This window comes from Propithecus coquereli, unplaced genomic scaffold (genome assembly GCF_000956105.1).
Source record: "Propithecus coquereli isolate 6110/MARCELLA unplaced genomic scaffold, Pcoq_1.0 Scaffold139, whole genome shotgun sequence".
In the NCBI taxonomy this organism is placed as follows: Eukaryota; Metazoa; Chordata; class Mammalia; order Primates; family Indriidae; genus Propithecus; species Propithecus coquereli.
Window position 1 is genome coordinate 1,868,632 of NW_012138191.1, and position 15,378 is coordinate 1,884,009.

Below are 15,378 nucleotides of genomic sequence, written 5' to 3' on the forward strand. Positions count from 1 at the left end.
CTTCTTCCCTGAATTGTTAGTGTACCTGATGACATTAAAATGTGATATTGGGAAGTCTGAGGCTCACATGTGTATCCCAACACTGAGGCTGGGAGGTTGATTGAAGTTGTTGTGTGCAAACCTGATACTTCTTGAAACCATCATTAAAAGTCCTATCACTGTGGTGTGGCCTTCATGTGATCTGCCAATTGTGCCAGAACATGACAATTCAAAAAAAAGGACAGAATAATAACCCTGGAATCATTACAGTAGAGCTAAAGTTTTAGTCTGTTGCAGAGTTCTGCCTCAGAGATAAAGTAGAAGCAAGGAAGAAAGAGCTAGAAAGTCACTGGGACTAATTGTTCCTTGCAAATATTTGCATACAGTAGCAAAGAGGTCTAGAGGTATAACAGTGTGATCACTGAAGATTATACCAATCCAGATTCAGATAATGGAACAACAGGAAAGCACTGGGAAGATTAAGTTTGGTTTCCTAACCTTTCTTGGCAATGTTTAAATTGGTTAACTTGCATAAATTGTAAATTAAGATTTGTTTGACCACTTCTAAGTATTTCAAGCATAATTATAGTGGAAGTTTTGTTCTTCTCTTACATCACTGACTGCAGAACCTTATTTTTCTGGGGAATCTCAACTGTAATTTTAGACATTTACACAACACCGTTAATTGTGTATTTAACAAACCTGTATAAAGGTAGTACCTCTGTGAAGGAAGGCTGACACACGCAATGGTGTGCAGTTATGCAAACACTTCAGTATGTCAGACCCTGAGTTTAGAACCACACGACTGCTCGGTACGTGGTCATTGCATATTTTCCTCATTATGTAATGACTTCCTGTGCAGATGACAAAATGAGTTTACTCAACAAAATTATTTTCAGTGCAGCTGTTTTGGTGACTAAGTTATGCAGGAGCTTTTTAATCAAATGCACCTAAAAACAACAACAATTTTAGGCTCCTTGAACATATTACCTCTTTTCTTTTCCTTCACTTTTTTCCTTTAAAACCATAATTTTGGAAACTCGACTCTCCTTTTCCATGAAAGAGAATTATTTTCAAAGAAATCATTTGGACCCAAGGTAACATGCAGCTTAATTGTTCAGCTTGAATCTGGGTATATGATTTGTCCCACATGATTTAATATTCCAAATAATGGACATTTACTCTCAAGGATAACTAATATTTTATATTTTTCTTTATTGTTGTTTGGTGGGGTGGTGGTGGCAATAGATGAGCATTATTCTCAAATGTGTTATAATCCTCTGCCTTGTCAAGCCCAGAATGATGGATTTTAGTTCTGCTTGATGATTCAACATCTTATTTCTTTGTGTAAGATTGTTAGAAATTACATTAAACATTTGGAAGCTATTTTATAATTGGCAAATTGTGCCTTCTCATGTTTGAGTAACCTCTCTCTTCATCTTACCTTCTGCCATTTTATTTTTATTTTTTCATTTATTTTTGTCTCTAATCTGGAATCTGAAAGCTGGACAAATCCTTATAAAAGCTTATTAAAATACATATGATGATGGTTAAAGGTGCTAAGGGGCTGCCACTCTAACACAGTTTAATTCCTTGACTTTAATACGTGATGAATGTATGAGCAAACATGACATATGTACCTGTTCCCTCTCCAGAGGCGAACCAACAGAGAAGACAGACATCAGCGGGACAGGGCTGGCAAGTGGCAAGCCATGTGACCACCACAACCCACACTCCACCACCACTGCTTAGATTCTCCCTCCCACTTTCTATGAGGTCCTGTCTTTGCTTAGTTCATCACGTATAGCCCATTACCTCAGAGGAGTCCCTGTGAAAGAAAACATCTACCTCATCATTCTCAAAGTATGGTCCATAGAACAACAAAAAGCATCAGCATCATTAGGGGGCTTGTTGGAAATGCAGGTCTCAGGTCCCACTACTGAGACCTACTGGGTCAGTGTCTGAAATTTGTTAACATCCCCTCATGATCCCTATGCACACCAAATCTTGAGAAGCCCTGGACAGAGCATGGTATGAAAGTGCCTGTTAGTTCCCAGCCAAAGGTATAGTTTAAATCCTCAAACATGAAACAGTATTGGATGTAGCCTGAATATAATCCCCTTCTGAATACCTTGTCAATTTCAGAATGACCACCTGAAATGAACAGGAAGTCACATGAAGACTCTATTACAAATGAGAGTGGTGTATTCAGAGTAGGTTTCATTTAAAAACCTAGGGCAGACTTAGTATCCAGGTCCCTAACATTTAAGTACTCAATAAGTTTTTTTTCTTTGCTCTTTCACATCCAGATTACCTGGATCAGAAATCAATGTTTTCATTAAGGCTTGATGTCAAAAACAAAAACAAAAATGAAACAAAACAAAAATTTCTGCCAAACTCTGAAAGCACAATTGCATTTCTCAGCCACAGGGAAGGCATTACCAATTCATGCTGTTTTGCAAAGCTATTTACCTGTTCTAGCCCATTTATTATAAATGACTGCACGTTAGAGTTTAGGATTTGTGTCAATGCCAAAGGTAGCTGCATTCATGTTTGATATGAGTTGATGTAAACCTCAGTAATTGATTACAGGTTTTATAGTACAGGAAATTCAGCTAACCCTCTCCTGAATGGCAGTGTGGGAACTCAGAACCACACTTAACTTATACTAGGTTATTGCAGACCCTTGTAGCATTTCCCCACCCTAGACCATGTGATTTAACTCTAATAAGAACTTTATTGTGGATGGGTCTGAGTGTAACTTTTATTCTGTAATACAGAAAGAATTAATGTTTTCCATTAGCCCACAGCCCATTTTTTTGAGGGGGAGTGGCAGTAAACAATGATATTACTTTCATTTATTTCCATATAATTATATTTATAGTTGTATTACAAATGGAAGAGTAAATTAACAAAAAAATACATACTGAGAACTTCTGAATTCTTCTTCCAGTATTATTGATTGATGGCTGAACTATGCAAATGCTGACAGCCCCTTAGACTTACGCTGCATTTCCCTCCATAGAAATCTGTAAACAGGTGGGGAGGTGGATGGTGGGGAAAGGCATATTTTTGTTGTACTTCCTGGATCATGTGCTATTATCTTGTTCCTGGATCTCCAAAGGAAGGTACACCTTGGGAATGCAGAAATTATCTCCTTATATATTCTTTCCCTATGTAGGTCCTTGCAGGGAGGTCCTTAGCCTGGAGAAGATTCCATTGTCCTTTAAGAATTTTCTTCCTATAGGTAGTGAGCATTTGAAGCTGTATTTTCAATGGAAAGAAGAATGGGTTTCTTGAGCAGCAAAAACATTGTAGAGGAAACTCCATACCATTTCCCAAAATAGTTGCACATTTCCATTTCCATCCCCACCAACAGTATACTAGGGTTTCATTTTCTCTATATCCTCTCAAATACTTGTTATCATTCCATCTTTTCCGTATAACCATTCTAACAGGTGGGAAGTGATAGCTCGTTGTGGTTTTAATTTAGATTTACTTGATGATTAGGGATGTTGAACATTTTTTTTTCGTATATCTATTGGTCATTTGTATTTCTTCTTTTGAGAAATGTTTGTTCAGACCTTTTGCCCATTTATTAAAAATCAGATGATTTATTTTCTTGCTATTGAGTTGTTTGAGTTCTTTATGTACTTTGGAAATAAGCACCTTATTAGGTGTATGGTTTGAAAGTATTTTCTACCAGTCCATGGGTTGTATCTTCACTATGTTAATTGTTTTTTTTGCTTGTGCAGAAACTTTTTAGTTTGATACAATTCCTCAAAAAGCTAAAAATAGAACTAACCCACAATCCAGCGATGACACTTCTGGCTATATAGCCAAAGGAATTGAAATAGGTATGTTGAAGAGATAACCTCACTTCCATGTTCATTGTAGCATTATTCACAGTAGCTGTGATATGGAACCAAACTAAGTGTCCATCAACAAATTAATAGATAAAGAAAACGTGGTATATATACACAATAGAATACTATTCAGCCTTTAAAAAGAGGGAAATCTTGTCCTTTGTGACAACATGGATGAACCTAGAGAAAATCATGCTTAGTGGAATAATCCAGGCATAGTTGGACAAATACCATATGATCTCACTTATATGTGGAATCTAAAACCTTACCACAGAGTGCATGGTGACCACAGTTAATAATAATGTATTGTATATTTCAGCATTGCTAAAAGAATATATTTTCAATGTCCTCACCACACAAAAAAATGATAAGTTGGTAAGGTGATGGATATGTTAATTAGCTTGTTTAAATCTTTCTACAATGTATATGTAGATCAAAACATTACATTGTACCACATAAATATATCCGATTATTATTTGTCAATTAAAGTAAATAAAAGTTAATTAACTAAAAAATAATTTAGAGGAAAGTTGGCTGTGGATAAGATTAATGAACAATGATGTTAAAACACCCAAGTCCCTGGCAAAATTATGGAAGTTTATAAAGCTATCTAGGACTTTTTTTTCCAAATAGTATTAGGCATTCTCTCATCTAACCCTTTATGATTGCATGGCTTCAGAGTTTACACAGGAAATGTCCACAAACATTGCCTCAATGGACTATCTAGTCATGCTATGGATTGGGAAAGGTGGCTGTTTTGCAGATGGAATTTGTCACATGGATGGCAAGGCTGGGACTGTAGCCCAGGCCTTTTGACTCTTAATCCATTATGCCCTGTTGTTGTTCTGAGATATAAGTATTAATGTTATCAACCAGGTCATTTATGTACCTTTCTTTTGATGCATCAATGCCTGAGACTTCACTAGTGTCTCTTTTATAATTAGAACTTTTAAACAAAGCCTGACGATGCTATCTCATTCATAAAATTTGTAAAATCCCAGGCTCTCTTAATTCATTTTAATATAAAACTGTATTGAAAATAATGGATATAATTCATCAATAATTTTTCATTTATCACAGCAAATAATCACAAGTGAATTGAGATCATAGTGATCACTGATATTTGTTCCAGGGAGCATGAAGCCTTCTAAGTTTTACTCCTCTGTATTGCCCTAGGAATAGTATCTTAGCCTCAAATGATAATATGTCAGCACAGACTCTGATATTCTCCCTACATCCAAGAGAATTATCTTGGGATAATTTATTAAATCGCCAAAGATTTATTGGATGCTTATAACTGGAAACAATGGTAACTTAGAATTTTGGGGACTCCAGTTCAAAATTTCAGCCACATATGATTTAATCATTGGAAAATAAACATTGAGCAGCAATGACTCCTAAAGCTATTTGTATCAGAGCAGGTAGATTCAGGAAATAGATGGAATAGATTGACCTTGCTTTTCTCTGGACATGCGTATCCCAGTAATTTGGGAAGAATATTTGTGAGGGTTGACAATTCCTGCAACTTTAGACAGTTTAGTTGAAGTAGATATTATTTGCGCATTGTTTTGTGGCACTTATGCAATCTGTGTGGAATGCCTGTAGATATTTCTTATGAAGTCAAATTTTTTTTTGTGGATTTTGATATCCTATTGGCAGAGCTGCTGCTGGCTTACACGAGGCCTTTGTATTAACTACAAAAAATGCCCCTGTCATCTGAGTGGTTCTCTTTGAGTGGTGCCCTTTTGTGCATCCACACTCTGCACTTACATTATGTGGCAGATCTTCCCACTGAATTCTAAGACTCCATGCCTTCCCAGAGCTGTTGGCAAGGTAGTATCTCTTAGACACATGGCAACCTGCTCTTTTGGGTGTCATGGTCCTGAAATAGTGAGGGAGTACACTTATCTATTTTTGGTACCAGGGAGTCTTTTAGGACTCTGGGAATTCTAGAAAGGTCATTGCCCTGGGGGAGTGGTCAGACATCCTGGGTTCTTATCTGATCTACTTTGCTGCTCATCTCTGTGTTACCTTTGTTAGGTAACATCCTCTTTTGGACATAATTTCTTTTTGGTAAATTGATGGAGGATGGTGATCCAAGCGATCAATGTCCCCTGGTGTTCCCTCTAAATAGCAGTGGGTGACCTGGAGTTATTGTCCATATTTCCAAATCAATGAATATAAGACAATGGTCCAGCTGTTCATATGTCTTGTTACTTAATAAAATATTTTTGGACAATATTTTGCAAGTCCTGAGTCCCTGTGGCAGAAGCTCTCAAAGGAACTCTTGGGGTGGGGGGAATAGATTAGTGACCTGTAGACATGATGCTCTCCAGCTCAGAGCTTCAGTATCTGACAGTGACCTGGAGAATATGGACAAAAAACACCTTGAAAGGCATAGGAAAAGTAATATTTTTCAAAAAAATTCATTTTATTGCTATTTGAACTTAGACTTTTACTATTAAGTGCTTATGATGCTCTTTAAATGTCAGAGTGTGATCCAACACTGGCAGTATCAGCAAAATGTGGGAGCTGGTTAAAAAGGCAAATTCTTGGGCCTCATCTCAGACCTACTGAATCAGAAAACCTTGTGGGTGGGACCCAGACATCTGTGATTTCACAAACTCTCCAGGGGACTTGGTTGTCCTCTAAAGTTTGAGAATCATGGAAGCTTTTTAACCTCTCAGTGTAGCTTTATAAATAGTGACTAATTCGATTTTCATCATTATTCTAAGAGTGTCACTTAGACAACTGTGTTTACTCCCATTTGGTACATGGTGAGCACTCAGATACATTAAATGGTCTGGAGTCACATAGTCAGTTTTATACACTGGTAATTTATCTCTTGGTGTATTCTGCATATGGCCCATAAACACTGTATCGCTTTCTCCTCCGCTAAAGCTGACTCCAATTTTACCACCTAATTTTGGAGGAAAGCCTATCACCCATGTTCTTTCAAATATTCTGGAAAACTAATTGGTTAGATGACTCTATTTGATTTTTCATTTATTTGCTCATTTCTTGCTACCTTTATCAAAACGATGTAACTGCCACCTTGCTCAAAAGGATGTGAGTCTACTTGGGATATTTACAGCACTCGCATTTCATGAAGTTTTGAAAGACAACATAAATGGTAGACTATATCTTTAATAAAACTTTGGAGGACAAAATAAAAAAATTAAAAGAAGAAAAAATTAAACTCACCTATAATTCTCCCACCCATCATTGGCATTTAGTTTGTTTACGTTCATATACTAATAATTACATTTGTACAAACATGGAAACATGTACTACATGCCATTTTGCAGACTTTTTTCTTTCCTTAATATATCTATATATCTTATTCATTTTTCTATGTCTGTAAATATTGTTTTATATTATAATAGTCAGGGTTTTACAGAGAAAAAAAAGCAATAGGATCTCTCTCTCTCTTTCTCCCCGCCCCGGAGATACACACACACATATATATACACACGTTTGTCTATATCTATATCTACATATCTATATTTATCTATCTATCTACATATATCTCTCCACAGATAGGTAGATATTTATTTTTAGGAATTGGCTCACCCAATTGTGAAGGCTGGAAAGTTCGAAATCTGCAGGGTGGGTATGCAGGCTAGAGTCCCAGGGAAAAGTCGATGTTGCAGTTCCTGTCTGAACACAATCTGCTAGCATAATTCCCTCTTTCTCTTCCCCAGGGGAGGCCAGTCTTACTCTTAAGGGCTTCAGTTGATTGGATGAGGCCCATCTACATTACGAGGAGAAGCTGATTTACTCAAAGTCTACTGATTTAATTGTTGAGCTCATCTATAAAATACCTTCACAGCAACATCCAGATATGTTTGACCAAATATCTGGGCACCACAACCTAGCCAAGTTGATCCATAAAACTAAGCATCACAATAACATTACTTTTAATGGGTATACTTATTTCATTTTATAGATGAGCTGTAGTTTAATCAATCCCCTAAGGCTGGACATTCAGGTTGTTCTCAATTTTTTTACATACATGTAGCCTATCTTTGCCTATTTGACTCATTTTTTCCTTTAGGAGCAATACACAGTGTGTAGAAAGGAATACATATTTCCAACTTTTAAAAAATTTAACTTCATATTGCCAAATTGCCCTTATGGTCTTTACACTTTGACCTGCAACCTGAAGTCTTGGGAGGGGGAGCAATGCCAGGTCTGTCTTGATCATCTCCTCTCTTTCTCAGCCTGTCGGTCCTTGGGAACTGGCATGATGTTGAGTACCTGGGCCACCTGCTCAATTGAAGAAGTGGCAGAGGCTGGTCCTGAGGCACTTCGCTGGCTGCAACTGTACATCTACAAGGACCGTGAGGTCACCAAGCAGCTCGTGCGGCGGGCAGAGCGGATGGGCTACAAGGCCATATTTGTGACGGTGGACACCCCTTACCTAGGCAACCGCTTCGACGATGTGCGTAACAGATTCAAGCTGCCGCCACAACTCAGGTAACCGTGATCACGTTGGCCCTGAGCTGGTTTGGGTTGAAAGGGACCTTGTCTAGGAATGATAGTATCTGGTTCTTACAGATGGCATCATTGCTAAATATCCAGGTAATCTTTGGCAAATTGCACTTTTTTGTGGGTGACACTTACTTGAGCTAAAAAACAAAGACAGCAATTGTGCATATACTTGTAAAAATCAAGTAAATTTTTGTACCAGAGTGCATTAAGGGCTTTGGGAAGGATGAGTTGCCACACAGATGGAAGATATTTACCCAAGCAACAATTTGTTATTGTGATTCTGATACTCTGTTTCTTTGTTGAAATCGAAGATCTACCTTTGAATTTTATTTTTAATTGCATTTGGAACAAGTAAGGCTAAAGAAATTGAAAAAAGAGAGAAGAGGGGAGCTGAAAGAAGCCACAACTTTGATGCCTCGTATTCTGCTTCTTCGTTCAGCAGTATTCCTATTTCATTGTCGTCGATCCATGGATCGAGATTCATTCAGTCACTCACTCATTCATCATAGCAAAAACAATGTATCGAATAATCTAAAATTGAACTACGATGGTTTTATCAGGTCATTCATCCATACTGTCCATCAGTAGTGAATTGTCTCTTTCCTTGTAGTATTTTATGACTAGAATCATCTTGAGTCAAACCTGGGTAGTCAGTGTACTTTGCTGGGAAAGATCTCAAACTCCCTAAGCTGTACATCTCTTTTTCCCATCACTTTTTTCTTCTTCCATTTCCCAAGTGTGCTCTTGGTGTTTTCAAATCAATTTGAATTTGATGTGTAATAGCCCTCAGGGCTGTATGTATTTGAACAGCGATTGAACTCTTAGTTTCAAGGAAGGACATTTTTGTGATGGAACCCCAAAAACGCCCATCAGAGTATGAGAGACCATGAGGGATCCCTTCCTGGGCACCTACCCCTCATTCCACATAGGCCATTACTTACTCTGTCTGTGTTTTAATTGTGCTTGTAAAAACTGGGGCTAAGAAGATTGAAAAAAGATAAAGAGAAGAGATGAAAGAAGCCACATGTAAACATACTGTGTGTACCCTTCTAAAATATTCAAAAACTGAAAGATTCAAAATCAAATCAGCATTTCACATAAGGCCAAGAGTAGCGGATGCCAGAAATTTCATATATATTATACTCAGCTTGAGGTTTCTCTCAACCGCCATAGAAGTTGGTATACAGTCTTATATGCATGTCATGTAACTGTCATATTAGTTCTGCCATGTAGATACCTGCAGTGGGGCAGTGACAAAAAAGGGAAAGTGTTCTTCTTGCCAGATGTGCCAACACAGCACCACATATCCCAGACACAGGGTTACCCAAATGCCCTGTCTTTATTTTTTAAAATTTTTATTTATTTATTTTTTTAGTATATAAAAGTTTAATTTGTTGATGGTGGTATCTTTCTTTCTTTTTTTAATTTATTTCAGAATATTATGGGGGTACATATGATTTGGTTACATAAATTGCTTTTGAAAGCCCCTGACATAGTCTTATGCCTTGCCAAATTCATCAGAAAGCTGAGGACTTTAAATTTCCCTAATATGAAATCTGTATTTACATTATTTCTCTATTTTGTCTACCTTACTTTTTTTTTTTTTTGACTTTCTAAAATAATTATTTTCCCACTATCTAGGCTTCTTACAGGAGACATTCCTCATTGTTTCCCCATGGTCATTTGAAAAGGAATTTGCTCTTCCTTTTCCTCGTCCTCTTAATACTCTCACTACTAACAATAATAATAACGGGGAGGCTTTTTTGGTTTGTTTGTTTTTTTTAAAACCTAAGAAGCACTTTTTTGTTTGGGACAGCAAAATGTGTTTTGAGAGGTATCTACTTAGGTGGGGGAGATGGCACTGCTGTTAATCCTGGCAGGTACCTCCTGCCCCGTCAGTGCCAAGGTCACTGGGTGAGTGGCGGGAAGGTTGATTTGCTTTTCCCCTTTTCTTTTGCTCCTGGGCTCCTGCCCAGATGATGTGAAGGGCCATAAAACAAAGACCCTTTTCAGCTGTCGGTGTGCACAGGGCTTGCTGTGGCTCCCTGGCTTGTCATATGTCCAGTCTGAAGATGATCAAATCATGAGCAACATATCCAGGTTATAGGGAACATGGGAAACACCCCACAGCTGGGTGCACCCCAGGCCCCCAGAGCACACACTGGCGCTGTTTGTCCTAGCAGACTCCAGAGCAGGCCAGCACCTTCTGGTCAGTTCCTCAGCAGCCCGCATTCAGCTCGCTAAGGCAGCGCGCTCTAATGGGAGGTCCAGGCTTCCGCCTGAGGCCACATACACCCAAAAAGCTCATCTGTTACACTCTGATATGAAATTGGTTTCTTTCCGCAACCGACCTGACTCATAGAAGGTGAAGCCTGGCTTTTCACAAGTGAGGTTTGGCAGGCGAGAGAGGCAGGAAATCCAGAGGAGAATGAGTCTGTAATGCAGTGGCTCCTTCCAGCTTTTGCTACTTCCTCTTGCCCGACTCTTGGCATCTGTGACCAGCAAGACTTCAGAGTTTCGGTAGTCTCTGCTTGGCCCATATGCAAAACACATGTATGTGTGTGTGTACATTATTAATGACATGGAGGTTCCTGAAACTGAGAGGGAGTGAGGAGAGTTCTCATCTGCTCTTGGAAGAAGCAAGGAATGAAGCCAGTTCACCAGACTGATTCCTGAGGCTTTGAGGCCAGGGTCTTTTCTTTCTCCATTCCCCATGGAGATGGCTCCTTTCTCAGGGTTAAGGCTCGGTGCTTCAGTTCAGTGCCAGGGCAGTTTAAAGAGGAGAAAAGTAATTTCTGATCATTGACTAAAATCAAGGTAAACTATGGTGCTTACCCTTTCTATGATTTGCCCAGTGACATGTTTTTTTAAGGCTGGAAGTGATTTATTAATAGATCACCCTAAAGCACATCAGGCTGCCACTGTCTTCCCAGGTCTCTGAGGGTGAAACAGGCCTGCCAGGTGCTATGTGCGTGGGCTCCATCGTCTCTCTGCCTTATTGCCCAGAACTCCCATCCTCACTCGCTCTTCCATTCTGGCCGCCGTGCTGTGCTTTCCACATTGCCAGGTGTGCTCGAGCCCCAAGGCCTTAGCCTTGGCTGTTCCCTCTGCCTGTAACATTCTTTTCCCAAATGGTTGCATGAAGAACGTCCCCAATTCCTTTAAGGCTAGACGTTAGAGATGGATCTACATGTCTCTCTCTTGGAAACCACGATAAAAATCAGTGGTACAGACCAGGATAGGGACATCATAATATGATCTGGGGTGGGACAGGGGAAGGGAGCTGGAAAGAGAGAGCTTGGTGGAGGACTTGGTATGTAGCCCAGTGGCCTCGAAACACCTTGGTTAGGAAAATGTTCACATTGATAATTGTGGTAGGACAAAGACGTCCATATCCTGATCTCTGGAACCTGTTACTTTACATGGCAAAACAGACTATGCAGATGCGAATAAGTTAAGGACCTTGAGATGAGTTGATTGTCCTGTTTTATCCCAGTAGGCTTAGCGTAATTAAAAGAGTCTTTAAAAGAGGGAGGCATGAGTGCCAGAGTTGGAGAGAGATGAGATGATAGAAGTGGAGGTTGGAGGGATGGCCAGAAGCCAGAAAAAGCAGATGGTCTCTAGAAGCTGGAAAAGGCAAGGGAAGAGGTCTTCCCCTGAATTCTCTAAAAGGAATGCAGCCCTGTTGACACCTTGAGTTTAGTCCGATGAGACCCATTTGGGATTTCTGAGCTGCAGAAGTGTAGTGTAATACATTTGTGTCATTTTAAGCTTCCATATTTGGGGTCATGGTTACAGGAGCAATAAGGAACAAATATAATAACACCATTCTACTTAATTCCTCCTCCAGGTAGCTCTGCAGTGAAACCAACCCTGGTTACTGTATTTGACATTTCAGCTTGGGGCTCTGGCAACTCACTTTCCTCTTACTCTGTCCTATGTTTTTCTTTCTTTCTTTATTCTTTATTTCTTTTTTTTTCTTGTATAAAGAAAAGTACTGTTGGCATAGTACTTATGCCAATATAAGTACTTAGTACTTATGTTCTACCACGCTTCAGAATTTACTTATTGATTATGTTTCTTGGGGTTGGAGATTTTTGACTTTTATTTACTAGTATACTCTAAATATCTGAAATACTGGCATGGAGTAGGTGTTCAATGAATAATTGTTGAATCAATCAATAAAAATATACTGGAACGTGTGAGATTTTCCTAATATAACATGACCAGTAAGAAATTCGGCAAGGATTTGTACTCAAAATTCATGCCCTGAATCTTTCTTCCGTCTAGACACATTGAGGAAGAAATCACCAGGTCTATGTTCTCAACACAAGAATTAACCACAGAATTAAAGGCTGTTGGCCCAGGAGCCAATCCCTATACGGATTATGAACATCTCTCTTTGTTTTCATAATGGGTTGATATTGTGGGTTCTACTGGTTGTTTTATGTTTTAATTACCCAATATAGAGACATGTGGCTTTATCTTTAATGTCAGGTTATCAATATTTGTAATAAATAATATTGCATATTACTCAATACTCATTATTAGTGTTACTATTGGTTGTTTAATGTTAAACTTTATTTAGTAGTTGTACTATTGTTTCATTTTTTTGATGATAATTTACTAAAACTTAAACCAATTTCTACGTTTGATTAAAAAGCATATTTGAAGGCTACTCAAGGTCTAAATAAGTACTCTACGAAGAATAAATCTTGTCCCGTGCCTTGTAGCATTAAACAGATCGGGATTCGGGGAATTAAACCCTAAGTATGTTATTATTTTGATGTCGCCCCTTTCCTTCCTTACGAAATGGAATACTTTGGTTATCAGAAGCTGCTTTAAATGTTTTTTATATATATGTCACAATCTGAATAAAAATAGCATTCATGGAGGTTTCTTTCAGAGCCATTGGTAAAACACTCCATCGTGGGTCTCTGTCAAGATATCTGAAAACTTTTTCTTGGCTTCTGGCTTTGAACAAAGTTTTAGAGTCACAACAAGGCTTCATTGTGCACTGAAATTTCTGTAAGGCAACATTCATTCAAGTGTTGATCTGGATTTCACCGTCCAAGAATAACAACAGTTATTTATATAATTTTATCCATGTTTCTGTTTTTTCCTATCCATTTCACCCTTTCACCCCACCCCTGCTGAAACACTGTAGCTTGTTTGGGATGGGGGTGGGGTGCCATGCAGAGTATATACACATACAGATGTTTTTCTTTTTCTTTTTCTGGTCTTGCTATGGAATAGACAGATTGGACTTTTTCTTATTAAGAGTATTATTTAAAAGTTTGGAATTTAATATCATTTAATATTATTTGTAAGTAATGAACTAGATCTCCATAAGAAGAATATATTTATTGACCAGAAGATTAGCTTAATTCACTTCAAGTTAGAGTGACCACAGAAGACCATGGCCTGTGATAAAGTGTAAAACCCTAAGTGATTTGATTGGAAAAAAAATGCCCAAGCATTTCAGCTGAAATCCCTACCAAGGCCCCCAAATTAGGTGGGTATCCATCCATATGTCTCTCACTGGAACTTTCCATAATGTTTAGTGGCCGGCTGAGTCCATAAAACTCTAGGACTAACTATTCAATCCTCATTAAGAAAAATTTGTCAACAGCTTTAATTGAGTAATGTGGGATATGGATGTTCATGTCCTTATGGTAATATATGCCACACAAACTATACAGTCAGTTACATTAGCTAAAATACACTAAAATGTAAAAACATTAAACATAGTTTTGTTTGATCCTATTAAAGGAAGTCACAATTGTTTAAAAAAATTTTTAAAATAAGGTGCCTAAACCAGGTGCAGTGGCACATGCCTGTAGACAGTCCCAGCCACTCAGGAGGCTGAGGTGGGAGGATTACTTGAGGTCATAAGTTTGAGGCCAGCCTGGGCAACATAGCAAGACTCCCATCTATAAAAAAAAAATTAGCATGCTTAGATACTTCCAGGTTTATACATAAATTTTTACAGTCATGGCTTCAAGATCTTTTCTATGTTTAATGGCAGAGCTGGTGGCGGGGAAGGAAGAACTAGGACTAAGTCAGATATCTATATACAGCTCTACTTTTACCCAAAATGGAGATTGGCTGGCAGGATAATTTATAATATGCAAAAGAGCAAGGTGAATCCAGGTCATTGTCATCATTCAAAGACGGCATTTCAGGAAAAGAGTTCCCAACTGGATTTGGGACTGTGGGCAGCCAAGTCACAGGGATGATGCCATTGTGTAACCAAACAGCCATCCATCCAGCTAGTGGTCAGAGGTGTAGGCAGAAAAGTTTTTGCCCTAGTTGGGGGAACTGCCAAAATCGAGTCAGGATGTTAGGCCAAGAGAAAAGACTTCTGACATAGGGTGAGCCAACCAGCAGCAGAATCTTAGAGGTGAGTTAGTGAAATACTGGGCTAAGCTGGGTCAACAAAATTAAACACAGGAGAAGGCAGCAGCTCAGTGGTGTTGTGTCTGGGTTTGGGTTTCCCTAGAAGCAGACTGTGAACCTGTGATTTAAGTGTAAGTAGTTCATTTGAAAGAAGAAAAATGGAACAAAGGAGGGAAGGCATCAATCAAAGGGCATGTTATCAAGACAGCTACAACTGTGAACAACTGCAGCTTGATCCTGCTAGAAGATTCTGGGTGTTTATGTAGAATTCATCTCAGAGATAGTCTACCTAGGGGTGAGGGAGCTGGGAAATTTACACTTCAACATCCCTGGCACTTCTGGTCTGCTGTGTGGGGGTTGACTCAGGCTTTAGGAGCAAGGAAAAGCAACATGGCCGCCACCACCACCACAAGAGCAGGACAGGAAGGCATCTGCAGTAGCAACAGACAGAAGATGTTCACACATGTTACTGAAGTTTCAACCTCCTATAGAATTTTCTGCAAGGGCATTGGAAGTTTCCTGAGGTTAGGCGCAATAGCTGCTGCAACTGAGATCTGAACAAAGAGAATATAATTAGGGGTCAAATCAAGAGACCCAGGTTGCAGTCCAAATGCTGCCATTTGTGAGTTTTATAGTTAGG

At 38.8% G+C, this 15,378-nt stretch overlaps 1 protein-coding gene across 1 annotated transcript in view; it reads left to right on the top strand.

Moving 5' to 3' along the window:
• HAO1 (hydroxyacid oxidase (glycolate oxidase) 1) overlaps positions 1-15,378 on the top strand; it is a 69,113-nt gene that overhangs the window by 18,703 nt on the left and 35,032 nt on the right. Inside the window, exons 3-4 of the mRNA XM_012639239.1 lie at positions 8,069-8,324; positions 11,075-11,127. Of these exons, the coding sequence (XP_012494693.1) occupies positions 8,069-8,324; positions 11,075-11,127 (309 nt within the window). The remainder of the gene's footprint in view (positions 1-8,068; positions 8,325-11,074; positions 11,128-15,378) is intronic.